The sequence below is a fragment of the Vipera ursinii genome, assembly GCF_947247035.1.
Source record: "Vipera ursinii genome assembly, chromosome: 2".
Taxonomy (NCBI): Eukaryota; Metazoa; Chordata; class Lepidosauria; order Squamata; family Viperidae; genus Vipera; species Vipera ursinii.
Genome location: NC_139513.1, coordinates 192,618,138 through 192,645,482, shown reverse-complemented (window position 1 = coordinate 192,645,482; position 27,345 = coordinate 192,618,138). Strand labels below are relative to the sequence as shown.

Sequence of the window (27,345 nt, the reverse complement as noted above, 5' to 3'; positions counted from 1 at the left end):
ATGAGATTAGTTTTTATTTTGGCATATATGAAAGCAATTTATATACAATATATAGGCAGTGATTTGAAAACCTGTCACTTTGGTTGCAGAAACATTTTTTTTAAAACATACAAAAATAAGTTTTTCTTTAAAAAAGCACCAAATATTTCAAAAGTATTTTCAAAGGTTTCAAGTTAAATACAGGAAAGGGAGTTATTTCTCAAGCACTGCAGCAAGCCCAGGGGCTACCAATCTAATTACTGGGGCTGCTGAGTGCCTGGATTGTTTTGTTACGAAAGAGTATATTCACACATATCAAGAAAACTGTCCTTTACTGACCCCTGGAAAGTCAAAGACATGGCAAGTCCCATCCAAAGGGTCGTTTACAGTAGTAAAACTAGATTCTGAAAAATGATGGTTTCTTCCTCTCTACTTTCTATCCTGTGCCTCTCCAGGCATCCTTACAAGCAGAAGAGCAAAATATTTCCTATTCTACATTAAAAGCGCTTCCAGTTTATGGCAAATGATAAAACTGTTTCAAAACATTTTTAAAACACTATAAAAATAATAAACACAATAATAAACAGAAGGCTTTCACTCAAAATAATGCTATTCATTGAGGGGAGCAGGTAGTTATCAGGACTCCAGGAAACACTGAATAAGTATTTTAACCCTTTCCTCCCTACAACAAACTTCAGGACAAGATAGAAAGAACATAGGCAATCAGAAACGGATAAAGGTAGGTTAATCCATGGCAGCGTACAGTACTTATGTTGCCTAGTGAAGTCTTAAGTATAACTTCAAATCAGTATCAGATAAACAGGTAGTATTATGCACAGTGAAAATATTATGAACCTTTGGAACTTAGAAATATAATTTTATGTAACCAGAAGTATCTTGGAGAATGAAAAATCGCTGTGATTATTTCCAAGTCCTGCTCTCAATTTTCTGCAAGAATGATCAAATTCCACCGTAGAAAATATAGCAAGCAGCAAGCATTCAATAAAGGTTTTGTAGCAAAAACTAGTGGCCTAGTGACTCCTTGAATATCTATACATATAAAGCAACATTAGCACTGGCCTGCCACTCTAACTTGGCCTTCATAGCCTGCACAGCCTCTATTTTTAGAGTTTAGGTTCCCTTTCAAACCTACTGCTATGGGCAACCAAATATCAATTCAAATTAAAAAAGAATTCAACGTGTAGCTTTTAAAAAACGTTTTATATCTTTTTCTTTAGAAAAATAATGACATGAAATTTCAAACTCACACTTTCTACAAACACATAACATCATTAAAGTGCTCCCCATCAATTTGTTTTTGGCACATAGGGAGAAAACCCCCAGAACAATAGCCAAATCCTACTCTAGAGAGTAATTTTAGCAAACTCTGCACACACCGTAAGAAATTTGGCATGGCCAGGCATTATTTACTTAAAAGATTATAGCTTAGGATATCTCAGGTTTTTTTTAAAAAAAAAAACAGAAATAAAGAAAGCAAATAGCATATTTCAGTCCAATTTTCACTGTCATTCATGAAGGAAGATACTGTAGATCATAAACATCTACAGGCAACTGTAGGATGTTTCATGAATGCTGAACAGGAACAGGAAAAAAATTCCATTGCCAAAAGAACAACAGAATTAATTCTCAGAAACTATCCCTGGAAACAGGTAAAGGTCTTGGCAGAGAGTGCTACAATACTCTGACATCTCCTTACAACGATGAAAATCTGTGCCAGGGGCATGGCCTTCACGGTGTTTGATCAATCTGTTCACCTGTAAGGCAGAAAACAACAAAAGATTATCTAAAAATGTAGATAGCTACAAAGAAAAAAGAAAAAAATGAACTTTGTTTCACACCCATAACATTGTGTCTCAGAAGTTATGCTGGGTCATGTCGGGTGGGCTGCAGTTTGGCAAAACTGGGCCAAAGAACAGCTTGATTGTTTTAGGTTTTGGCTAAGACCAAATCCAGTGGGGTCTCGGTGGCTGAATAAAGTAAGGATGGTGCGCCTTCTCCCTCCTCCTCTGCACGGTCTGTGCTTTGACAGACTTATCTCTCCAGCACCCTCTTTTGCTCTGTCTCTTATCTTGCTCTTGAAGTCAAGGACATCAGCAACAATTATGGCTAGCTCGGGGGAGGGAGCCACTCAACCAACATACCCACCCTACCTTCCCAGGACTTTCCTTTCCATCCTTCCTTTAGTTACCATGGTTGGCATTCTTGACAGTATAAGAGCAACATAAGAAAAAGATAAGGAGAGAAAAGCTCCAAGAAGACAGAGAGCAGAAAGGCAGATCACTTGGATATGCTAACTTTAAAGCTACGGATACTGGCAGTGATTATCCAACCAGCATTTCCCACTCCGTACTCTCTTCTCAATGCCTTCCTTCCTTCCCTACCTACCATCCCCCTCCTCATACTGCTATCTGGAACTCAAGTGTTTTGGTTTAAGCATGGACTATTAGAGACTAGCGGGGTTTTTTTTTGCTGCATATCCCTAGTACAAAGAAGCTACTTTAAGTTTAGACAAAACATAAAAAGAAACAAAGCACAGTAACCCCTGCCCACCTTGACCAGCATGTCAGCCACATGCATGTTTCTGGCATCCTCAGCAAACACAGAAGTGAGAGCTTCTATATACCATGATCCACGTTTGGTATTTCTCATAGCAGCTGTACCTATAAAAAAACACAACCAAAGCCAATTAAAGGAGAAAGAAATAGAAATACCTTAGCTGCATAACAGGATAAATAGTGTAATAATACGACAGCACTTGTATTATCCAAAATACCTTTCAGGCAGGCATATCCACAGATCATATCAGAGCAGGTAGGGAGGCGTAACTTAGGATTTTCCTTCTTGTTGGCATCACTCTCCTCACAACCAGGAGAATTGGCCCGGTCATTCCCATCTACCTGATCCACTCCACGGTCCGTCTCATCTTACAAAAGGAAAAAGGCAGATCAATTCCATGCAGCTCTATTATATATCTTTGCTAAATGACAAGCATACTCATTTAATCTTCAATTAGTGGTTGCAACCCTTAGATACAGACATTGATATATGTGTATTCACCAGGAGTCCTGGTCTCTCAAGTGGTTAGAATGTAGTATTGCAAACGAACTCTGTCCACAGCCTGCAGTTTGATCCTGAAGGCGATCAAGATTGACTCATCCTTCCATCCTTCAGAGATCGATAAACTGAGGACTCAGATTTTTGGGGGCAATATGCTGTCATTATAAACTGCCCAGAGAGTGCTGTGAAGCGGCATATAAGTCTAAGTGCTATTGCAATGTGATATAAACCAATTTTTCTTAGAACAATTCTCTTATTAATACCTTACACAGCATTCACAAGCACAGATACATGATGGAGGTAAAATTAAAAGTCTATGCAACACCCATGTCAAAAGTAAGGAAGAGACATAACTGGTAAATTGCAGACCTTTACTTTACTTGGGATATTTTCCGTCAGAAGTTTTTAGTAGAAGTTAAGAGATTAGCTAGAAAAGGAAAGCCAACTACTGGAGAGACAGGCTGGCTTTAGGGAGTGATCAATCCATGACTGAACAGTGCTTGCAACATCTAATCAAGAGCTACTCTACACACTTCAGGGTTTGCTGTATGAATTTTCTCATGACTTAAGTCCTGCTTTGACTCCATGACGAACTAAACTCTGGGAAAAACCCAAAGCCTCTCCAGTTAATTAATACTTGTTGTTTCTTAGTCATGCTCTTCACAATAGCAGATCCCTGAAAGTCAGATGCAACCCTTAAAGCCATTTATCAAGTGCTGTTCTAACTCACAAGGATATTAAACAAGGGCGCATACTTGTCCCATTCCTCCTGCATAGTTTTTTCTGCTCTACATAGATGATATAAGAATCCTTTCTTATAAGAACCCCGATGGGACTTAGCTGTGTCTTAGTAACCCTAGCTCAATACAATAACTGAAAACAAATTATGAAAAACCTTCAAACCAAACATTTTTCCAGGAAACCTAGTATATAAACAGGGCTATAATTGAGCCGGTCTCATATTCTAAATATCTGGGGACAGTCTCCCAAACTCAGGCATCCAGAATGCTCCTGGAAACTATTTTGCCCAAAACAAGCAAAAAATAAATAAAATTGTGAAATTTTTATTTTTAAACAAAGAAGGGTATTGTAGGTCCAACTAGCTAAAGTTGGTACAGTTTATAGAGACCAATAGAAGAGTATGAGTTGAACAAACCCTAACCCTAATCTAAAGCAACTTTACTGAAAAAGCCAACGTTACTCAGGCTCCTCCTCTGCCACTTACTTTCCCTGGGTCAGTGGTCCCCAACCTTTTCACCCATCGTACCACTTTTAGGATACGGCAACATCCGATTACCACCAGTCGCCTAGCAAGGTGGCAAAAACTTGATGACAAAAAAAAGGGAAAAAGTGATGAAGTACAGGTAGTCCTCGACTTACAACAGTTTGCTTAGTGACTGTTCAAAGTTACAATGGCCCTAAAAAAAGTGCCCCCCAAGCCACAGCTGAGGAAGACACCTGCCTGCTCGCCTGGCGGCGCTCTTCCTCCTGTCCGAGGTTTTCATTGTTGTGAGCATTTCTGTTGAGGATTGGCCACGGGGGTGGGGTAGGGGTGTGTTTGGTTTTTATTCCCCCCCCTGCTGGGTGGTTGCAGCAGGTTTGGGTCACTTCACATGACCCTGGGACACTGTGAATATGAATTAGTTGCCAAGCATCTGAATGTAAATCACAAGACCCTGGAGATGCTGTAACATTCCAGCCGATCGGCGCTTCTTCTGGGCTCAGCAGACGCACCAGGATCAGCACTGAGTTCCAGCTGGAGCCTGGCGCTGATCCTGGCGCTTCCGCTGAGCCCTGCAGCTTCAGCCGTCTCTTGCTCAGGCTTGTGCGGTGCTGCCACCGGTTCAGCTCATTCCCCTCCCCCGCTACTTTTCTAGGATGGTCGCGTACCACCTGCTAGGTGCCAATGTACCACAGGTGGTACCCGTACCACTGGTTGAAAAGCCCTGCCCTAGGTCAGTGGTCCCCAACCTTTATGGCTTGGCAGCCCAGTGGGGGGAAGACGGCAACCGTCCTGCGCAAGAGGCGGACTAGTGCACCTGCCACTCAAGCAAGCCGAGTTGCACACATGCATTGGCCAGCCACTTGCGCAGCCCGATTCCGAACAGACCATGGCCCAGTACTGGGTCGCAGCCTGGAGGTTGGGGACCCCTGCCTTAGGCTATGAGCAAGTCAAAACCACTGATGGCTGTATACAATGGACAGGGGGTGCCAATCTGATTTAAATACATCACTTTTTAAAAAAAAATCATGAAAGTCTAAAGGGCACAGTAAAACCCAGTACTTAACTAGAAGTTTTCTCATAGAAGAGCTTTTATTTTGGCTCAATATAATACTTTCCCTTCAACTGAGCTCGGAAGATATCTTTCCCAGAACAATTGTGCCCTTGTGATGACGGACAAGTTGAAATTATCAAGCATAACCTTCTCTACTGCTCACTCAATAGTGTTGGCAGTATTGATATTCTTTCTTTATTCTCTAAATGGCCAAGCCATACAGATCAATTTTATATTTCTTAATTACATTCTGAGAATATCCTATGATGTTACATTCTGCACCAGCAGTAAGAAAGATTTGGCAATAACTCATTAATAGTACTGCTACATCTGTATTTTTACTCCAGCTTTTTGTATTTAGTTCTGCAGTCTGTAATGTAAATATTTTCAGTATCATCTTGCTATGCAAACTACAATTATCTTAATGCTTAATTCAGCATTATTTTCTGCTGTAAATATTTGAAATCTTACTGACTGGAATTCACAGTCATTTTATAGTTGTTATGCTATTATTTCTCAAACGTCTAGCCATTGTTTGTTCAGCTTACACAGACCAGTTAGCTACTAATTTTGCAGCTAGTTCTGTAATTTTTAAAGCTTTCACTTGATGCTAGACTTAACATTCGATTGTATTGTCAGAAACAGCCATTATAGATCAGGTTGTAATAACAGAGAAATCTGAAGGCACCATATAGATTCCTAATACTGCAAGAACTACATATAGAGCCTACAGACTACTTTAAAATCACCAATAAATTTCTGCCAACCTCCCTCCATACTTATTGTATCCAATTTCCAACAGTTAAGGAAAGGTCACCAGTGTCTCTAATACACTCTTTGTGGTTGCTATTTCCAAGATAGCCTCAGGAATCTTCAGCTGTGGGAAACCCTTATATGTATTTTTTTTAAAAAAAAGAATATATGAAGGGAAGGGAAAATTTTCCAATCAATACAGCACTGGATAAAGAATGAAGCTCTACATGCAGGCTTTTTACAAACAAGCTAAGAATACAACTGGAATTGAAAATACCGTTAAGTTTTCAATATTGCTCTGATTTAGTTTTGTACCATGCGAGCTGAGAATTGTTTTGAGTTTGTACGCAAATACTTAAAACAATCCAGAGCACTTCAATCACCTGATTTTCAAGAGTATATGTGAGTAACTACATCATCATAAATGCCATTATCCCCCTTAATACTCATCTAACAATCTGTAGTTTAAGCATTCCTTTTAAATATTGCTTTAATAGTTTTAAATAATTATTAATTTATGGTATGCTTTGAAAACACCATAGGCATTCCTGGAAAATGAAACAATAGGCTTTCGAGGGCTCCAAAAATGGAGGCAGGATTAAAAAAAACTTTTTAATGGAAAATATATCAAGAGAGAAAAATGAGGAAGGGGAATAGCTGATTTATAACCACAGCTTTCACCAGGTTTCAAATATTAGGTCTTTCTTTTATTCTCTGCTCCACACAAGTGGTTTCTTAACTAAGTAACCATATTTTCAAGAGCTTTGGATAGAGAGAGAAAGAAGCTTACACTCTGTATATCTTTATATTTCCTTGCTTTTAATTATTCTTTCGGCAAATCCAATTTCAGTTAATCCTGTTCCTGTTCGTTTTCTATTCAGTCCAGAAAATTGAGTTTTACTAATAGTATAAGCTCTCCTCCCACCCCAAAAATGGTTATTAGACTATTAGGTTATTTTCAAAGCTAATTTTATCATTATTTACTTCCATTTTATCTTATATTTTTTCTCGCTCATTGTTCTTGTTGCATGCTAGGCATTAATAAGGCTATACATGCAGCTAGACTCATAATACCAAGTGCTTTCAAACTGCTTTATGCACACTATCATTATTAAATTGCATACCTACCCTCTGCTATTTATATTTAACATAATCAGTTTGAAACCAGTTCATAATAATGGTGAAATCATAAGACGCCTCTAGAGAAAGCAAGGCGCTGTTGCTGACCCTTGCTATTCCTAACTAAAATAACATTCCTACTTTTCCCTTCCGCTTTAAAATGAAATCAATCCAAGCATTCAGTATTTACTGCCAGAAAGACTGTAGAATAGACATAACCACTCCATTCCAGCTGTAAGGTTACTAAACAGCAGGAGCCAGTCCACACCTACTGGGAAGGAAACAGCAGCCAGTGGACAGATGAACGCCTCGCAGTGGGAGATGCAATACTGAAGCTGCAACAGTATGCTATGGAAGATTGGGTCAAAGTAGGACAAACAAGAAGCCTCCGTGCATTTAGACAATGTAACAACATGGTAATCAAAATAAGCATCAAATATCATGTTTGCGTAATGAAGCTCTTGCAGGTCATTCTTTATTTTATAGGTTTAGCAACACAAAGCTAAACAGATCAGCTAGCACAGCTTTTAAGGCAAACATTTAATTTCTTGGAGATCAATTCACATGTGAAACTAGAATCTACAAGCTAGGTTGTAAAAAGAAAAATTCTTGGTACACGAGCAAATAAACTCTTCACCATGCATTAAAACTCCTTAGTAATAAATAAAGATGTATATAGGTAAGAAAAAAAATCCAATTATGAAAGCTTGTCTCTCTGATCAATCCACTGAAGATAAAGTAGAAAAACTCAGGAGAAAGATACCAGTACCAAACAAATTTGGGGAAGATGTTGCTATGTCAGGCAAAGGAAAGCATTTTTCTACTTCCTGAAGTTCCAAGCAGCTCTCTGCATTCATTGGTATTTTTCCTTTCATAGTTCTAGAAATTTTACAGCTCCACAATTCCACAGAAAGGGACACAGGTCCCGAATGTGCTTCTTCTGAGGCGTTCCATTTCAACCTTAGCCCTAATCCTAACTCTAACCCTAACTGAAGAAACTTTATGCCATAGCATAAAGCATAGGTTTGGCAGATTCTACCTTAGCACAAGATGTTAACCTAGTTACTGTGGTTTCTGAGTCATGGTTTATGGCTTAGCACATCATGCGAGTCTACTTTCCTACAAGTTCAAGCCATTAAGTAGATTAGGGTTTGGCTTGAGCTATCTTCCTGTACATTCATGTCCAACTAAGTTAAAAGATTAACCCTGAATTTATTTACTCATGTTGTCCTAGCTAAATTTCTTGATCCAGTTTATTATTCACTGAAAACTTAGCACAGCTGATTAAAATAGTTCTTAGTCAATTTTAAATTGGACAAATGCAAATTAAAAAATTAAATTAGATTAAAATTAGGCCAAAGAAACAAATGAAGGTTCTACTTGCCTATGTGCTATAAATAAGTGCAGGATTCTCTTTAATAACATATTTTATCCACAAACCATAGTATGCTGATTGGAATTATCAGAAGACTGAACTGTTTCATATGGCTTTTAATTCACAGCTTGCTGCTGTTAACAAACACCACAGAGAATTTAGTATTCATTGTCATTTTATGTATTGGCTTTATTATTTTTAATAGAAATACTGCAACCTCTAGGAGTTGTGTGGTAATGCAGTGGTCCAGAAATACAGTAAAATAATATAACAATAAATAATACCATTTATTTAACCACAAAGTAGTGCATAGCACAGTTCATGGTTGTTCTGTGCTAGGCACATACTGGATTCCTGCTTTTCCTGATGAAATATCCCTAGTTTTAGAGGCAAACTCCATTCAGTTATGATCTGTAGCACTTGAATTTCAACACAGAAAAAAATATAATAATTATGTTACAGATTAGTTCAAATGTTTATGCAGGAGACAGATACTATGAAACTATGTGTGCATGTGTGTGCGTTAAATAAACTTAACAGGTTAATTTTATCAAGAAGTGCTACTGTAATACCAAAAATGTCTTTTACACATACCTCAAAAGCATATATTACCTTAAATAAGGTGTCTGCAGCCCTGGCACAGTAATAGAACACTAGCTCTATTCTGGTTTTGCACATCAATGAGCACCACCGCTATTCTCCTAAGATCTGAAACTTGGTTAAAAAAATAAATTTAAATTTAAGGACCATTTAAGTGTCCCTATTAAAAACGTGCAGTCAGCTTTTCAACCTTTATTCCCTATAAAACACTTTTCAAGCCTAAAATGTATTTCCTATATAAGGCGAAGATTTAAGGCAAGCCTCTGGAGAACTATATAAACGAATTTTCTAGGCCCGGGATAGGCAAACTTGGCTCTTTTATGATTCGTGGACAGCTGTGCTGGCTCAGGAATTCTGGGAGCTGAAGTCCACCAGTCATAAAGGAGCCAAGGTTGCCTACCCCTGTTCTAGGCGCTTGTTTCTAATGTATACTGCTCAAAAAAATAAAGGGAACACAAGATAAGACATCCTACTATTAAATACAGTACATTGTGTTATTTAAGTGTTCCCTTTATTTTTTTGAGCAGTATACTTCAGAGTTCATCTGCACTGCAGACACACTGTCTGAAGGTTCATCAGAAGAAAATATTCTTTAAGGAAAGGGGGAGGATCTGAGGGCCTCAAGATGTTGTTGAATCCAAATCCTTAGAAACTCATGACAAATAATGGGAGCTGTAAAGTTGCTGTAGGTATAAAGGGGAAAAAAAGCTCTAGATATGTACTTATATAAGATGGAGTCAATGCTTTATGCTACTTGGCTTCATGGAGAAATTGAATAAAGCTGCCTAGATGAAGTTAACTTCCTTATCTCCTTTTGAGATGAGTGTGGGTGCCCGGAAAGACTACTTCACAGCAATGGCCATATTTTATGGAACCACCTCTTTCTAGAAATTAATATACCTGCTTTTATCTTTCCCTAAGTTGGATAAATTGAAGTCTTTTATAAGACAGCATTTAGAGAATAATTTGGAATTATAATGCCTGTTGTTTTTTTACTGGTCCTTATTATTGATGATTTTTTTATTTTCACTTTGGATACTTTTACTTGAAAATCACTGGGAATCCTTTAAGATTATGGTGGTATGCTTGTGTTTAGGGACTGATATATTTCCTACAAATTTTAATCAGTTGAAATATCTGCTGAATCATCCCCACTCCTTACATGAGTTATAATCCTTTGATTATGATATAATCTGGCTAAGGTCAGTCTTACATTCTATATTCTATTTTTTTCTTACATTCCTATAATTTGCTTTAGATGTTTTAGGATGTCTCTGGATCTTAATGGTATTTAAAATTCAGCTGTTCTTCCTTGCATCTGAATCAAATGGAAACTCAAAATAGCAAACTTTTTCAAGCTATTCATAATGTTTCACACAATATGATCTCAGGCTACTATTTATTCAATCTGATAAAAAGTTCAGCACAAGTAGGAAACACCAGAGTCCGGGCCAAAGAGAGAAAGAACAAAGGTTCCAGCACACAATCTCATTGGGAGTGTGGTTAGTAAGTGCCCCCATACACATGCAAGAAGAGGAGATTACAAATCTCCTTTCTTCTTTTTCCATGTTACTGCAAGGTCCGCAAGTTGCTGACCAAAGCCATGCACAGCCAGAACCACTTACAGAGAGAGGAAGTGGCAACAGCAAGGCAGGGAGGTGAAATGGGTTCCGCTTATACCTGAGAGAAGTAAAGAGGAGAGGTGAGCACAAGCGTGCAAAAAGGGAAATCTTTGTCGTGAATCACAGGTCACCCTCCCCAGTCACTCACCTCCCCGACATGCCTGGATGAAGAACATTTTAGGCTTATTCTGAAGATTAGGACAATTCGCATTATCAAAAATCCTGAAAATTTCCTGCAGCTGGAAAAGAAACAAGAAGACAAGGTAACAATGTTTTGAAAGGAAATTGTTAAACCAGTTATCATTTTACATTTTTTATTACTATTTTACTGTATAGTGATTAAAAGAATATAAAGGCTGCCATTTCTTTTATTAGAATGCAAGCATGGCATCTACTCTGCCCAGTTTTCCCCCCTCTATTTGTCTCCCCTTCACCAGAATTATCTTCCATTCTACTTTAAGGCAGAATCTCATAATATGTTAAAGCTGTTTAAGGCTTCGTTGTTTTCATGATGGCCAGTTTGATCCTCAGATTCCCTGCATGATCACATTCCAAAACAAAGAAGGAATCTGCCTATGATTGAGTTACCTGAAGTAGCTTCCCATCCACTCCGTAGACTCCACCCTCTATGCCATGTGAAAGAAGTGATACTATGCAGGAATCTAAGTCTCGGTGAAGTGGAAGCTTTGAAAAAAATTCCAACTGTTCTTTCATTTCCTGAGGACAAAAAAAATAATCCCTAATCAGCAATCTCTTGAATTGCCGCGAGAGTTGTGTTGGGAGTTTCCCGATACTCCCATGTTACACCTCTGCTCCGCGAGCTGCATTGGCTTCCAGTTGTCTTCCGGGTGAGATTCAAGGTGTTGGTAATGACATACAAAACCCTACATGGCATGGGTCCGGAATACCTTAGGGAGCACCTGTGGCCGGCATCAACTTCCCTCCGCCCAGTTCGCTCCCACAGAGAGGGCCTCCTCAGGGTGCCACCGGTCAAAGAATGTCGACTGGTGGCCCCCAGGGGGAGGGCGTTCTTGTGGGCGCGCCGGATTTATGGAACCATCTTCCGGTTGAGCTCCGGATGGCGCCCGACCTCCGCTCCTTCCTGTGCGATCTAAAGACTTACCTCTTCAAACAAGCTGGCCTGGCCTGATGGGATGGGGTTGGGTTTTATTAATGTGTTTTAACTTATTTTAATGTGTTTTAACTTATTGTAAGAATTGTGGGCATTTTGTTTAATCTCTTTTAATTTTTGTATTTTGTCTTTTAACATATACTGCCCTGTTCACTGCCCTGAGTCCTTCGGGAGAAGGGCAGTATACAAATAAAATTATTATTATTATTATTATTATTATTATTATTATTATTATTATTATTATTATTATTATTATTATTATTATTAATAATAATAATAATAATAATAATAATAATAATATATGCAAACAAAGTTGGAAATTAGAGGATATAACCTCCAAATAGCCTAACTAGGAGATAAAGGATTCAGGAATTAAAACGTATGAGCATGGTTTCTAAAAGTGCATGATTGATATCATTTTCAAACAAAAAACTGCAAGGAAATTTCAGTTTTTTAAATTTAAGTCTGGAAATCTTTGTTAATAAGTCAAATATATATTTATACAGAAATAAAGAAATAAAGTTTAGATAATGAAAAAATCAAGGAATGGAAGTTAAAAACAATCTTATAATTAATTTTTTTTAAATATAAAAAGGAATACAAAGAGGAAACGTTCGCTCTAATATAATCTTGATGCTATCTTAAAAACAGCCAATTCTGGAAAATAAATTTCGTGAAACTTATGCAAACATTTGTCACAACTATCACATTTTTCAACTTACCTGTGCAGTCTGATCATGTTGTACAACCACCTGGTATCCAAGATGCTTGAAGAGCTTATCTAGAGCAGCATGGTCCACATTTCCTCCAGAACGCAACTCTAGATCAGTCTCCTTGCTGAAATGCACATTGCTAAGGATAAGAGCCAGGCCTCGTGGGCGTGATTTCAACTTGTATGCCTATTAAACACAGATAATATATATCAGTTTCTTGGCCTATACGCTAAAAGTAAAATCACAAGTTGCTTTGAAAACATACCACACTCCCCACCAGAGTCGAAGAGAGGTCAAAATGCCAAATTTGAACACTCTTGGACAGTATTAGTTAATGTTTCCAGATTGTAGAAAACTATTTTTTAAACAAAAATATATGAATACCGTAATTTTTAATACATGAAAACAAATGAATAGTCAAATGTTTTATTAACTTAAGTTAATAAACTGAGTTTATAACTTAAGTTTATAACTTAAGTTAATAACTGAGTTTGGATATGATTGTGTACTCATTTAAGGTCTGGAGTGAGATTTGTTAAAGAGGGTCAGTATAACATTCTATTTATTTTTATATTTGATCTTAGTTAACGTAATTGCTGAAAATTTGGTTTTGCAAAGTTATGTTGAAGGAAAACATAGCAGAACCCCAAATGCTCTTATTCAAAAGCCCATTATCTATGAACAGCCTTCCAAGTCTTCTTCCGGTTGATTTTTCAGCTTGCAGAACTTTTTGAGTTCTTTGGGAACAATGGTAGTTTGTGGAACTGAGTTTGGGAAACATTCTTCTTGATTCATCAAATACAGAATAACAGTTGGAAGGGACCTTGGAGTTCTTCTAGTCCGGGGGTAGGCAACCTCGGCTCTTTTATGACTCATGGACTTCAACTCCCAGAATTCCTGAGTCAGCGTAGCTGAGTTGAAGTCCATGAGTCATAAAAGAGCCGAGGTTGCCTACCCCTGTTCTAGTCCAAACCCCAACTCGAGAAGAAGACCCTATCAACCCAGACTGATTAACCTACCTCCCCTCCATTTTTACTCTGAATTTTCAAAGTTATGGGGCTACTCAAAATTTTATAATCCTATACATGAAAAAAAGAAACTGCTACATTTTGTGTGAGGGCAGTTTTTCCACATAGCCTATTTATTTAAATGCTTTCCTGCAAATAAAACCCCCAGACATATTTATGAAAAAAAACAACAAAAATTTCTCAATGTCCACTTTGCAGCTTACTTACCAAGTGCAGATGAGTGCGATAAAATTCTAGAGTGCATGGTTTCACCTGAGGATAGTGAGGGCCATCTCCGTCATCTAAGGAATGCTCCATTGGCTCTGCTGCAAATCAATCACCAATATGTAAAGGGGTCAGCAGCAAAGCAGGCCACTGTGTAACAGCACGCTTTAGATTTACAGCAAGGTGAGGACACTTAAGAAAAAAAACACTACACAATACATGCATTGCTTAATTTAAACATTTACCTCTATCGAATGTACTAAATAGTATTCTACAGGTAGTCGTCAACTTTCAACCACTTGTTTAGTGACCATTCAGTTAAAACAGCATTGAAAAAAGTGACTAATGACCAGTTTTCACACCGTTGCTGCATCACCACAGTCATGTCAAAACAAATTCAGACACTTGGCAACTAGCATTTATTTATGACTGTTGCGTTGTCCTGGGGTCATGGGATCACCAGGTGTATCCTTCACAGCCAGTTTCTGACCAGCAAAATCAATGGGGGAAGCCAGATTTGTTTAATGACCGAATGATTCATTTAATAACTATGGCAAGACTGTACAACGGAGCAAAAACTCACTTAACAACCGACTTGCTTAGCAATGGAAATCAGGGGCTCAATTGTGGTCATAAATCAAGGATTACCTGTACGGTAATGCAATGTTTCTTTTTCTTATTGAAATACTGAAATCCAAATGATTCGAATTTAACCATCTCACATCCTATCAGAGTTCCATCAAAAATTAAGTCTCAACTGAAATTTTCCTTTAAGTAACAATAGCTGTTTAAACTAGTTGAGCTATTATGAGTATCAAGAGAGTAAGGTTACCATGGATGAAGTATAAATTAAAAATGTGAAACATCAACAAAATTTGTGCAGAGTATGTAATATTTTAAAATATTATATATTATAATATCAGGAAGGGAAAGGTCTTCTCATTGACAGTCATTAGTAAAGTTGCTGCCCAACCTTAGGACAAATTGGTATTTCACCATTACTATCTTTCTCCTCGTTGAGGACGAAATGCAAGCAAATTAGACAGAGGTATCAGGCAACAGGAATTAGGATTTGGGGGAAAAGGAGATCTGTAGTTGGATTCAGCATAAGGACCCAATGTTTTCTTCCTTGATTTAAGATGTTCTACAGCATTAAACAACTCTAACTCATGTATTCTGAACACATATATAACTTTTGACATTCTTTAAATAGCTTCATATTCTTCCATTTTCTGAAGTATATAAATCTGTGTTTATATCACAACACATTAACAATGAAAAATGACTTAACAGCAGCCAATTAACTTTTGTGAATACGTCTAGGCTACAGTCATAGCCATGGGATATGAATAGTAGACTCATCCAATGAATAATCTATATAATTATTAGCTAGTAAAACAGTTTGCAATTTAAAATCTCAGTGGGATGCAGCTAAATCCCAAGCATTAAATCTGGATTGTTTTTCTTTGTTTTTCCATTATTCCTTCAAAAGTTATAATTTTATATAGGGATATTGATTTGTGTATATCCTTTAGTCAGGACCCTAGTCTGGGAGCCCCAAAAATAACTCAACCAGGACCTGTATTGAAAGAAAAGGTGTGGGCACCACAAATAACGTGAAAAGATGTCCAAAATATTTTCTCTTTTTTTAATAATTTACAAAATTATTCATATTGTATAATTTATAAAAATAAACCATTTTTGAAAGAAACAGGCTGGAAATGGAATTTTAAAAACTATTCAGATGAAACTAATACCACAAGGAGAAAGTACAAGAATGCCTTTCCTCTCTTAGAAATTGCAGACAAACTTTTTATTCAGTAAATGGCATTAGGCTATATCAGGTGTCCTCAACCTTGGCAACTTTTAAGACCTGTGGATTTCAACTCCCAGAATTCCTCAATCTGCCATGATGGCTGATGAACTCTGGGGGTTGAAGTCCACAAGTCTTAAAAGTGCCAAGTCTGAAGACCCCTGAGCTAGATGATGCTTCAGGGATTAAGCCTGAATAATACATTACCAGATCCCTATCCTTGATTTCAAAACATATGTATTGCATTTCTTCCACTTAGGATATCTTTAAGATATTAAATTATGAGAGGGGAGGGTTCCTGCTGTCAAAGAGCCAGTTCACAGCAATGCTTCTTTGATTTTACAAGCTACCCCAATAGTCTCCAAGCACACTCCTACACAGAACTGTAGCATAGGTTACAAAGCCATGTATGTGATTTCAAAAATACCTGTCTGATAAAGTTAACAGAAAATAATTTATGTAACCAAATAGTAAAAATAAGAGTATTTTTTAAAAAAAACTAACGTTCACTGGTGTGTGAGTTTATAGTTATCTATCTGCTAGTGCTATTACATTAACTTTATAGTATGGGGAATATGTTATAAAGCAAAAACTGTGTAAGATCCTCCCACATCTCACCACTCAGACAGAGGAGATTGAAGCACACAAAGTTGCAGCTCTGTTCAAGGAAATAGACTAAGATGTGGAACTATTTTTCATGGCTTGGAATGAAAATAATAATAAAACCTCCCTGGATATCTCTATTGCCACTGGGCTTTTAAAGACATACTTCATGCTCAATGTTGACATTAAAAATACTTACATTTTGCAACATGCTGTGCTATAGTTTCGATTGGCTAAAATTAAAACACATCCCCAAGTACTTGTTGTTTAAGACCACAGCAAAACATCCACCAAAAAGAACAGAAATCCCATCCCACTAATCAGTTTTTTTTCCAATTCATTTGGATTACAACTTTCAAAATACTAAAAAAATTTTCCTAATATACTAATTTTAAAAACATTTGACATGTCAGAGCTGTGACAAAGGGAAATTGTATTATAAATTTACCATTGTTCTGATATAGTCTTTTCTGGGAGACGCAGGATTCAGGCACTGCAAATGGGAAACTTTGATCATAACAATAAGGTCGCTGAAAAAGATCAGAAAGTACTTTGAAATTATCACAAACATACTGTGTTCATCAAATAAAACCTCAGATGAGAGATGGGGACAAAAGAGGAAGTAATTTCCACTATCTATGATAGTGCAAATATGTGTGCATATGCACACGGATATAAATTATTCCTAAAGCCAGTCAGTTCGCAAGATATACTGACTCTTATCATGGCTTAACAGTCAAGTACAGTTGCAAGAAAAAGTATGTGAACCCTTTGGGATTATGTGGTTTTTTGCATGAATTGGCCATAAAATGCGCTCTAAACGTCATGTAAGTCACAACAATAGAAAAACACAGTCTGCTTAAAATAATACTACACAAACATTAGCTGTTGTCATGTTTTAATTGAAGATAAGATGGAAACATTCACAGTGCAGGATGGAAAAAGTATGTGAACCTTTGGACTTAATAACTGGTTGACCCTCCTTTGGCAGCAATAACCTCAACCAAACGTTTCCTGTAGTTGCAGATCAGACCTGCACAACGATCTGGAGTAATTTTGGACCACTCCTCTGCACAAAACTGTTTCAGTGTAGCAATATTCTTGGGATGTCTGGTGTGAATCGCTCTCTTAAGGTCATGCCACAGTATTTCAATCGGGTTGAGGTCAGGACTCTGACTGGGCCACTCCAGAACGTGTATTCTGTTCTGTTGAAGCCATTGTTTTGTTGAATTACTTGTATGCTTTGGGTCATTGTCCTGTTGCATCACCCATCCTCTGCGGAGCTCCAGTGGCGGACAGATGGTCGTACGTTTTCCTGCAAAATGTCCTGATAAACTCTGGAATACATTTTCCCATCAATGACAATAATCCGCCCAGGCCCTGAGGCAGCAAAGCAGCCCCAAACCATGATGCTCCCTCCGCCATGTTTTACTTTGGGGATGAGGTTTTGATGTTGCTGTGCTGTGCCATTTTTTCTCCACACATAGTGTTGTGTGTTTTTCCCAGACAACTCAATTTTGGTTTCATCTGTCCACAGTATATTTTGCCAGTAATGCTGTGGAACATCCAGGTGCTCTTTTGCAAACTTCAAACATGGACAGATGAAACCAAAATTGAGTTGTCTGGGAAAAACACACAACACTATGTGTGGAGAAAAAATAGCACAGCACAGCAACATCAAAACCTCATCCCCAAAGTAAAACATGGCGGAGGGAGCATCATGGTTTGGGGCTGCTTTGCTGCCTCAGGGCCTGGGCGGATTGTTGTCATTGATGGGAAAATGCATTCCAGAGTTTATCAGGACATTTTGCAGGAAAACGTACGATCATCTGTCCGCCACTGGAGCTCCGCAGAGGATGGGTGATGCAACAGGACAATGACCCAAAGCATACAAGTAATTCAACAAAACAATGGCTTCAACAGAACAGAATACATGTTCTGGAGTGGCCCAGTCAGAGTCCTGACCTCAACCCGATTGTAATGCTGTGGCATGACCTTAAGAGAGCGATTCACACCAGACATCCCAAGAATATTGCTACACTGAAACAGTTTTGTGCAGAGGAGTGGTCCAAAATTACTCCAGATCGTTGTGCAGGTCTGATCTGCAACTACAGGAAACGTTTGTTTGAGGTTATTGCTGCCAAAGGAGGGTCAACCAGTTATTAAGTCCAAAGGTTCACATACTTTTTCCATCCTGCACTGTGAATGTTTCCATTTTATCTTCAATTAAAACATGACAACAGCTAATGTTTGTGTAGTATTATTTTAAGCAGACTGTGTTTTTCTATTGTTGTGACTTACATGACGTTTAGAGCGCATTTTATGGCCAATTCATGCAAAAAACCACATAATCCCAAAGGGTTCACATACTTTTTCTTGCAACTGTAGTATGCTAGGACATACTTAATTGCACCAGAGAATCCTGTCATAGTGAGCAATGATCAGAAACTATTGACAGTTCTGCCCACAGAACTTACCACGCAATAGATTCCTACTGAACCAAATTTGAATCAATGTTTTCCTACTGAATCAAATTTCAGTTTTCAGTTTCAGTTTTATTGGATTTTTATACCGCCCTTCTCCCGAAGGACTCAGGGCGGTGAACAGGGCATATAATAAAAATACAAAAGTACAAAAGTTAAAAAAAAAGAATTAAATTAATGCCCAAAATAAAACAATAGGAATATACAAATAATTAAAACCCTAAATTGACTCCCCATCAGGCCAGGCCAGCTTGTTCGAATAAGTGGGTCTTTAACCCGCGCCGGAAGGAGCGGAGATCCGGTGCCATCCGGAGCTCAACCGGCAGTTGATTCCACAGGGCCGGAGCGCCCACAGAGAAGGCCCTCCCCCTGGGGGCCACCAGCCGGCATTCTCTGACCGGAGGCTATACTTCATCATATTCAACCAGATGCATGCACAAATGTATTTATATATTGCCTTTTATAATTTTATGATCACTCGGACAGATTTACCTTTATATAAAGATATATACTGTTTTATAGTCTTAATCTAGATCTTTTAAAAAAAAATTAAGCAAGCTCCTCAAAGAACATTTCTAACAAGTGCATGTAGATAACACATATTTCACAAATATGAAGAAAAAATGTTATTTTTTTGTATTGTTCTTTGTTTTTCAAGAGTTTAAACAATTGCAAACCACCCAGTCACTGGGAATCAGTCAGCATATCAATGTAATACATTATTATTATTACATCTGTTCACAATATGAAGTCACAGCTGCCAATTCTTTACGTGGTGTTGGCATTGACTATTTAGTTCCAATAGTTTGCTCTTGCACAGCCAAAACCAAGCTTTAACTTTCTTTTTTTAATGTCCCAGTTGTAAGCCATTCACAGGTTTTATTATTACCCACTTTCCCCTCAATCTCTTGTAGAAATTGGCCCTGTAATGCTTTTCTTTGTCAGTATTCTCTTCGTGGTTTTATTATATTATTTTCATATTCACTTTTGTTTCCCATACATTTAGAAAGTTCCAATTTTTAACTTACATCAATGCTTGTTCTTGGCTGTCTTTTACATGATCAGCGAATGCACTTTTCTTCTTCAACAGTTTACTTCACCTGAAGTAAACATGCATTTCTGCAGAACAAGTATAATCAATCTATCTATCTATCTATCTATCTATCTATCTATCTATCTATCTATCTATCTATCTATATCTATTAATTTAATTATTTAATAATGCCACCCATCTCACTGTTGAAGCAATTCTATCAATATCATTATGGAGATGTAATGTATACAGAATAGTGATTAGTTTTCTTGTTTTTTCAGTCCAAACTGTCCAGTTCAGCTTGTGTCCAATTATTATCTGTTCACAACAAATCACATTGATTTGTGCTTAGATTGTAAGCCACCCTGAGTCTTCGGAGAAGGGCGGGATATAAATGGGATTAAAAAAAAATTGAAGTCACAGCTGTTCCTTAGCTGGTGTTATTATTACTTATTAAATTAATATTATTAATTAGTATTTACTAATTAAGTAACTACTACTACTACTGTTGCCCTCTCTCCTGTTCTAGCAGAATGAAAAGTGAGAAGGCAAGGTTCATGTTCATTCTCTTCAAAAATCTCAAATGGAATTCTCTAAATTCTAGACAAGTCATTCTGGATTTGGAAAAAATACATTACAAGCACTTTACTGAACTTGCAGGTACCTTCCATATAACTTTAGCTTTGTTCACTGTCAGATCTGTCCTGATAAGGCTGAATTGCTATAACATATATTTATTGCAGAAGAATTCAAAAGTAACCCTATTTTGTGTTATTTTCACTATCTAAAGTAAAGAGTAAAATAAAATTTCTTAAATCTACTAATTATAAATTCATATTAAGCCAGTATACAAATAAAGAGGGCTGAAATACGGTTCTATCACTTTTAATCTTACAATCACCATAATGAGCTTCAAAGCAATTCCTAGTAAATACTTCTCAAAATATAAGAAAAAATAGCTTCAGAGCAAGAAGTGTGTGCAAACCACTATACAGTCCTAATGGAATATATCAGTTCTAAAATTTGCTTGCTTGAAGATGCAATGAGATCCAAAACTCCCAATGCTTGTAAAACTACTTATAATGAAAACTAAGCCAAATGTCTTCTCTACGTAGCTTTCTAAGTTTAGGAAGCTGAATACACAGGATCCAGGGGGGCTGAAAATATCATACTGGTATTGCATGAAAGAGCAATATGGAATCACTAACACTAAATATGCTCCTTAATTTTATATTTTATCTTTCCTTACCTTTACAGCCTCAGTCGTATGGCAGGGAATAGTGCTGAAGAGCATTTCTTCCAAGTGCTGTTGTTTAGTTTCTCGTAAAGCTTCACAAAAGGCTGAAAAGGCTTTGGGGCCCCTCTTTGGAAGCAAATTCAAGAATTCTATGTTTTGGCTAAAATTTCCAGACTTCGCCTGTATTGATGCAAAAATACATACCACTGAAAAAATATAAAACAGCAGCAATAACAACAAAAAGCTATCCAGACCTAGAGGATATTATCACTATCTTTGCTATGAGAACATTGCTTGCAATGATGAAATTTTGCCCACGTTAACATTGTTATTATGGCTGGCCAGTCAGCCAGTTGTTTAAACTGGATTTGGCATTTTTATCCACCTATCAAACCCTTTCCAAGAACTTAGGATAGGCAGGTGTTGTTGTTTGATGGTATTAAATGTATGGTTGTTATAGTTAGATTCACAGTCTAAGACTTAACAATACAAATCATAACCAACACCCTAAGAATGATTAAGATAGCGTCTAAGATTATAGGCAGTTCCAAAACAGGATAGTTTTAATTACGGTTGTTCACACAGTCGTATGTTTAGACTGGATTTACCATTTTTATTCATCTAGCAATCCAAAGGATCTGAAGTAGGTAGATGTTGTTTGATGGTTGTTGTTGTTGTTACTACTATTACTATTATAAATTTAATCTTCAATTCGATTCACAGTCTGGGATTGGTAAAAACTTAACAGTTCAAGTCCTAACCAAGGACCTAAGAGCTATTAAGATAGAGTCTGAGTATATTGGCAGTTCCAAGTAGGGTGGTTTTTCACAAAGTCAGATATTCATGTCTAATAGGTTCAAAATTTCCATGTATTGGGTATTGCTCCTATTATTATTGGTAGAACCATTGATTTCTTCCTCCACAATCGCTCAACTTCAATGTGCAAATCATGATACTTTGTTATATTTTCTAATTGTTTCTCTTCAATTCGTGCATCATCTGGTATCGCAATATCAATGAATCAGACTTTTTTCTTTTCCACAATAGTGATGTCAGGCATGTTGTGGGCCAAATGACTGTCTGTTTGGATCCAAAAGTTCCACTGGATCTTGACGTGCTCGTTTTCAAGAACCTTGTCAATTTGGTGTTCCCAGTAATTTTTGCTGCACTCAGACCCAAACGTTTGTCAAAGCTTCCAATGTATAACTTTGGCAACTCGATCACGACGTTGTAGATAATCAGTCTGTGAGATTTTACTGCAGCCACTAATAAGGTGATCCACTGTTTCATCTTTCTCGTTGCATAAGCAACATTTGTTGTTCTTGCTGACATGTTGAATTTTTGCTTTCACAGAATTGGTCTACAAGGTTTGTTCTCGGGCAGCCAAAATGAAGCCTTCAGTTTCTGTCTTCAGCACTCCAGATCTCAACCAGCTCCCTGTTAGTTTTGTATCTACCTTTCCTTCAATGTCTTTCAGGTATAGACTGTGCATAGGCTTCTTTTTCCAGTTAAAAACCAATGCTCAATTGTTGTTGTTGTTGTTTTGTAACCCATCCCACCCAGTCAGGAGGGAAGGTATGTTGCAGATGCCTTAAGTTAAGGAATTTCAACTGGCAGAATCTAGGAGGAGTCTTTTCTGCCATCGCACCAGCCCTGTGGAACATTATCCCCTCTCCTGGCCTTCTGGAAAAGAAGTTTAAAATATGGCTCTGTACTCTTGTGTGGGGGACCCCAGAGGGACCCGCAGCTATGGGGCTGGTTGGCGTCTGAGAACTCTCCCTTCACATTTTTAACCAATTTTTAACAGGGTTCAATCAACCTTGCTTCTTTTTAAATTCTAATTATTTTTTAATTTTTAATTCTTATATGCTATTTTTATTTTTGGCAGTAAGGTTTGCTTTTCCTAGTGGTGCTGCTGGATACTATCCGCCTATTAGGGCAGTGATGAGCACAGACCAAATCAAGGTCAGACCCAGGCAATAAGCCTGTCAGTCAGTTTTTTTTCTTTTTTCTTTTTTGCAACCAATGATCTATAGCCATCTCTGTCAAAATGCAGACATGACCAGGATGTTGCATTTGATCATGCAAGGTGGCATTTGTCAATCTGAAAAGCAGACGCTTTGCCTGTGGGAATAACATTAGGAAGATGATGATATGCTGTTTTTATATTTTAGAGTTTTATTGTACACCACCTAGAGTCCCCCTCTCTGAGAGAGATTGAGGGGGGGTCAAAAATGTAAAAAATCAATCAATAAATAAAATATTCCACCGAATTATATTTTCGTCAACTGAATGCTCATAGTTTTCATTAATCTCTTGCTTATATTATCTTTTGTCTCACAAAAAAGCAACTTAAGTTTTTGGGTTTTTTTGTTCCTCTGTTCAAACGTGTCCTATTGACAGAGACTACCTGGACAAGTCCCTGCAGTTTTCTCGGCAAGATTTTTCCGAGGTGGTTTGCCCTGTCACCTTTCTAGATCTGAGAGAATGACCAATCCATGGTCATCCAGCTGGCTTTGTCCCTAAGGTTAGGCTAGAACTCACAGTCTCCTGGCTTCTAGCCTTATGCCTTAACCACTATACCAAATTGGCTCTCAAACATTATATACCCAGACAGAAAACTCATAGATGATAAGTATAAATATAAAAGATTTATTTTGTTTCACTGAACATACAATGCTTAAGATAGTGACAATAAAAAACCCTACATAATAATTTTAAAGTTCATCATGCAATTAAGCACAATGACATATAAAGAACTTCAGACCTCATAAATATAACATATGGTACTATATAACACAGTTTTTCTTTCTTTTAATAAATAGGAATAGAAATAAATTTTTCTATTATTGTTATTGGGGAGTTTTTCTCACAGCTTGATAGCTAGAAAATTATAATGCTTTCGAACATTTACATTCCTACAATATATTGGTCAAATTTTCATCATTCAACACACAGCAAGACAATTGCAATTTGGGAAGAATATGGAATATGAATATTTCAAAAGCATTCCAATAATTTAAGTTACTATGTTTAATGATGCAAATGATTTTTTAAAAAATAACTTTTGAGTACTGGGAAGCAAATAACTTTTGAGTACTGGGAAGCAAAATAGGTTTTTACATCAATAGCTATATTTTGATTACTTATGTAAGCACTGCCTGCTAAAACTTATTCGTTCTATTTCCTCTTCTACTTCTTACTCTGCAGAGTAGCTTGGAAGACAGAAAATTTATCAAACAGGGTTCTATTGCTATTAGCTTCCCTGCCTCAGCACTGGTGGACTAAAAGTAAAAAGGGAGAAATATTTGTTCCACTTATAGTGTTCTCATTTCTATTTAGAGGCAATTCTCACCACAGATGATCAAACAAGACACTATAAACTTTCATTCATCTATAAGTGTTTAGTTATACCACTACCGTATTTTCCGGCATATAAGACGACTTTTTAACCCATGAAAATCATCTCAAAAGTTGGGGGGTCGTCTTATACGCCCAGTCGTCTTATACGCTGGAAAATCAGCGAGCCCGGGAAGGCACGCCCTCCCCTCTCACTGTGGAGGAAGCAGGGCAGGCTGGTGTCTGGCGGGAGCCGGCAGGGCAGTCCTGCGTGCGTGCGCGCTCCCCGGCTGTTAAGGAGTGCTCCTTAACAGCCGGGGAGCGCGCACGTGCACAGGACTGCCCTGCCAGCTCCCGCCAGCCTGCCCTGCTTCCTCCAGAGTGAGAGGGGAGGGTGTGCCTTCCCGGGCTCGCTGATTTTCCAGCGTATAAGACGAAAAATCTTGAAAATCATCTCAAAAGTTGGGGGGTCGTCTTATACGCCTAGTCGTCTTATACGCCGGAAAATACGGTAGATGCTACCTGAAACTGCTGGTATTAATTCATGAAGAATGCAATGTTAACATTTGAAAGCATAAACAGTATGTTAGAGTAAAGGTCACTTGGGATAATTAAAATTAAGCCCAGTTATGATAAAACCAAACACACCTGTATCATCTCCATCATTGTTTCCGTGATAATATCCTTTTCTATAAGATGTTCCAGTAATTCCTTCAACACTAGCTGACTTGCTAGGAATACACGGTTCTTTTTCAACACTTCTTGGTGACATTTCTGCATGCCACATGCACCCAGCATCCTGGAAACAAAACAAATCTAAATGGAAATATTATATCTGCTCTTCCCATCTTACATAATGTTTAAAACTTACAACAAGCACATAAGAGGCAAGTGTTTGAACATTTAATTTAACCATTTTTGTCTAGAGTATAATTCCAACTCTACTAATGTCTATAATAGGTACATTTCCAATTTAAGTTTTAAATTTATCCTTAAGCATTAGAATACAGATATTATAGGCTCTGCCAAACTTACTCAGACCTGCAATCAATTAAGATCAAGGTCAAAACAATGGACGCATATGAAACCACTTCTTGCAGCACAGTAATATACCCAACTAAGACTGTGAACTATAAATATACACATTTTCTATTACTTCTTAATAGGATAATTTTATCTCATCTTAATTACTTAGCTGCTCCAATAAACCAACAGCTACCATAAAGTGCAAATCAGCTACTGAAATATCACACCAATGTGGTATGTTATTACCTGATGTTGGACAGATAAGTCTATTCAAAAATAGAATGGTGACTTGAAATGTTGGTCATAGCTTCTTTCTTTTCAAAACAATAATTTTATATTTGGTGATTTAAGTCAGCATAAAACCAACACAATTGTTTTTAATGGGGCATTTTTTTTAATCCCATTTATATCCCGCCCTTCTCCGAAGACTCAGGGCGGCTTACAATCTAAAGCACAATGTGCTTAGCATTTACTTCAAAGTCCCTCAGACAACAGTAAAAAGCACACCAAAGCTCATCAACTTGAGGCAACTGGAACAAGTTTCCTTCACAGCTTTCGCTTTCCAAATGGGTGATTCCTATTGAAAGATATATTTTAAAAAAATGTATTCTGCTATATTTATTATGTTTATATACTACCAGAGTCAACAAACATTACTCTCAACAGATACATCATTCTATCTGGAATTAACAATTATACAGTTTTTATAAATATCTCACACATTACCAAGGTATTATTATTAATAGGTTCAAGGAGAATTCCCAAACAGAAAATTTGTCTTTTCGAGGAATACAACTCTATTCCAAACCAATTTTACCTCAAGTCCTGATAATAGTCAACTTCATGTCAACTTCATACTATTAAGTGATAGTATTTAAAAGCTATACCCGGATTTTCAAAATAAACCCCAGCAAGGTAACGACAGCTATGTCACAGCAAATATTTATGATCGATGCATTCATGGCTCTTTAAATAATCCAGACACGGATTTTGCTGAATTCACTTTCATTTTACACACAAAGAATGGGAAACTCCAGTCATATAATAACTGAGATCAATGACAGTGCTACAACAGATGTATATAACCGTTATTCCGTAATCAGGAAAAAACAGAAAAGAGCTTTAATTTTGTGCAAGGGTCTTTGCAGAGAGAGAGAAAAAAAACTTCCAATGCTATACAAGCCCACCGATCTTTCGTAACTTTAGAATTTCTAAAGCTGATTTTTTTTTTTAATCGGAACATCCCTTCATGCAAATCCTGCCTTCAGCCTCTCCCGAGTATGAACTTCTTAGTCCTCAGGTGATCTCCTAAAAAGGAAGTCATTATTTCCTCTCGCTCCGCTTGCACTTAAAGAGGGAGAAGAGAAACTCAAGTGATGATGGGACGGCTGCCCAAATCGGCAGTCAAATAGCGAACGCGAAAAGAGTTTCAGAAACCTAACGTGTTACTCCCAATCCAGACTTCGGCATGCCGAGCCGAGCAAAGTAAGAGGCGGGGGAAAATCAGGGCAGGCGGGAGGGGGAGGAAAGCAGGCAAGACGCTCAGGAGGAAACGTCAAAGCCGCAAGTGGGAACTCGCGGCCCCCAGGACAGCCTCACCCTCCCAAGAAGGCTCTGCAGTTGCAATGCAGAGCCCGCCAGAGCGGGCGCTCCTTCTTCTGCTCCGTCCCTTCTTTGCCCTGCAGGCGGGAAGGCTTCCCCCCAGGCGCCCTCGATCTAATTCTACCTGCTCCACTCCCGTCCCTTTGGCGTCGGACCCTGACTAAGAAGCGCGCCGCGGAAGCCACCGCCAGCGATGCACACACGGCGCGTTAGCCGGTCCTCCTTTTTAGCGGCGCCACCCGGGCTAGGCCCCAGGCGGAAAAGCGGTTTCCCGCTCAAATTCCTCGCTCTTTAGCCAGCAGGAAAGAAAAGGAGCGAGCATCCTCGGTC

At 37.9% G+C, this 27,345-nt stretch overlaps 1 protein-coding gene across 4 annotated transcripts; it reads right to left on the bottom strand.

Annotated features, from left to right (window-relative positions):
• On the bottom strand, positions 1-27,345 carry CASP2 (caspase 2). 4 transcript variants are annotated; one of them, XM_083355070.1, is made up of 12 exons: positions 27,140-27,345; positions 25,660-25,990; positions 25,036-25,186; positions 21,061-21,228; positions 16,744-16,825; positions 13,883-13,980; positions 12,657-12,833; positions 11,391-11,519; positions 10,951-11,041; positions 2,774-2,923; positions 2,551-2,660; positions 1-1,754 (listed from the first exon to the last, which is right to left on the bottom strand). In XM_083355070.1, the coding sequence occupies exons 3-12, from the start codon at positions 25,183-25,185 to the stop codon at positions 1,620-1,622; spliced, it is 1,290 nt and encodes a 429-aa protein (XP_083211196.1). In that variant the 5' UTR covers position 25,186; positions 25,660-25,990; positions 27,140-27,345; the 3' UTR covers positions 1-1,619. The 4 variants fall into 4 exon arrangements, with proteins under 4 accessions (XP_083211196.1, XP_083211198.1, XP_083211197.1 ...); XM_083355072.1 differs by having other exon boundaries at positions 25,660-25,727; XM_083355071.1 differs by lacking the exon at positions 25,660-25,990 and having other exon boundaries at positions 27,140-27,303.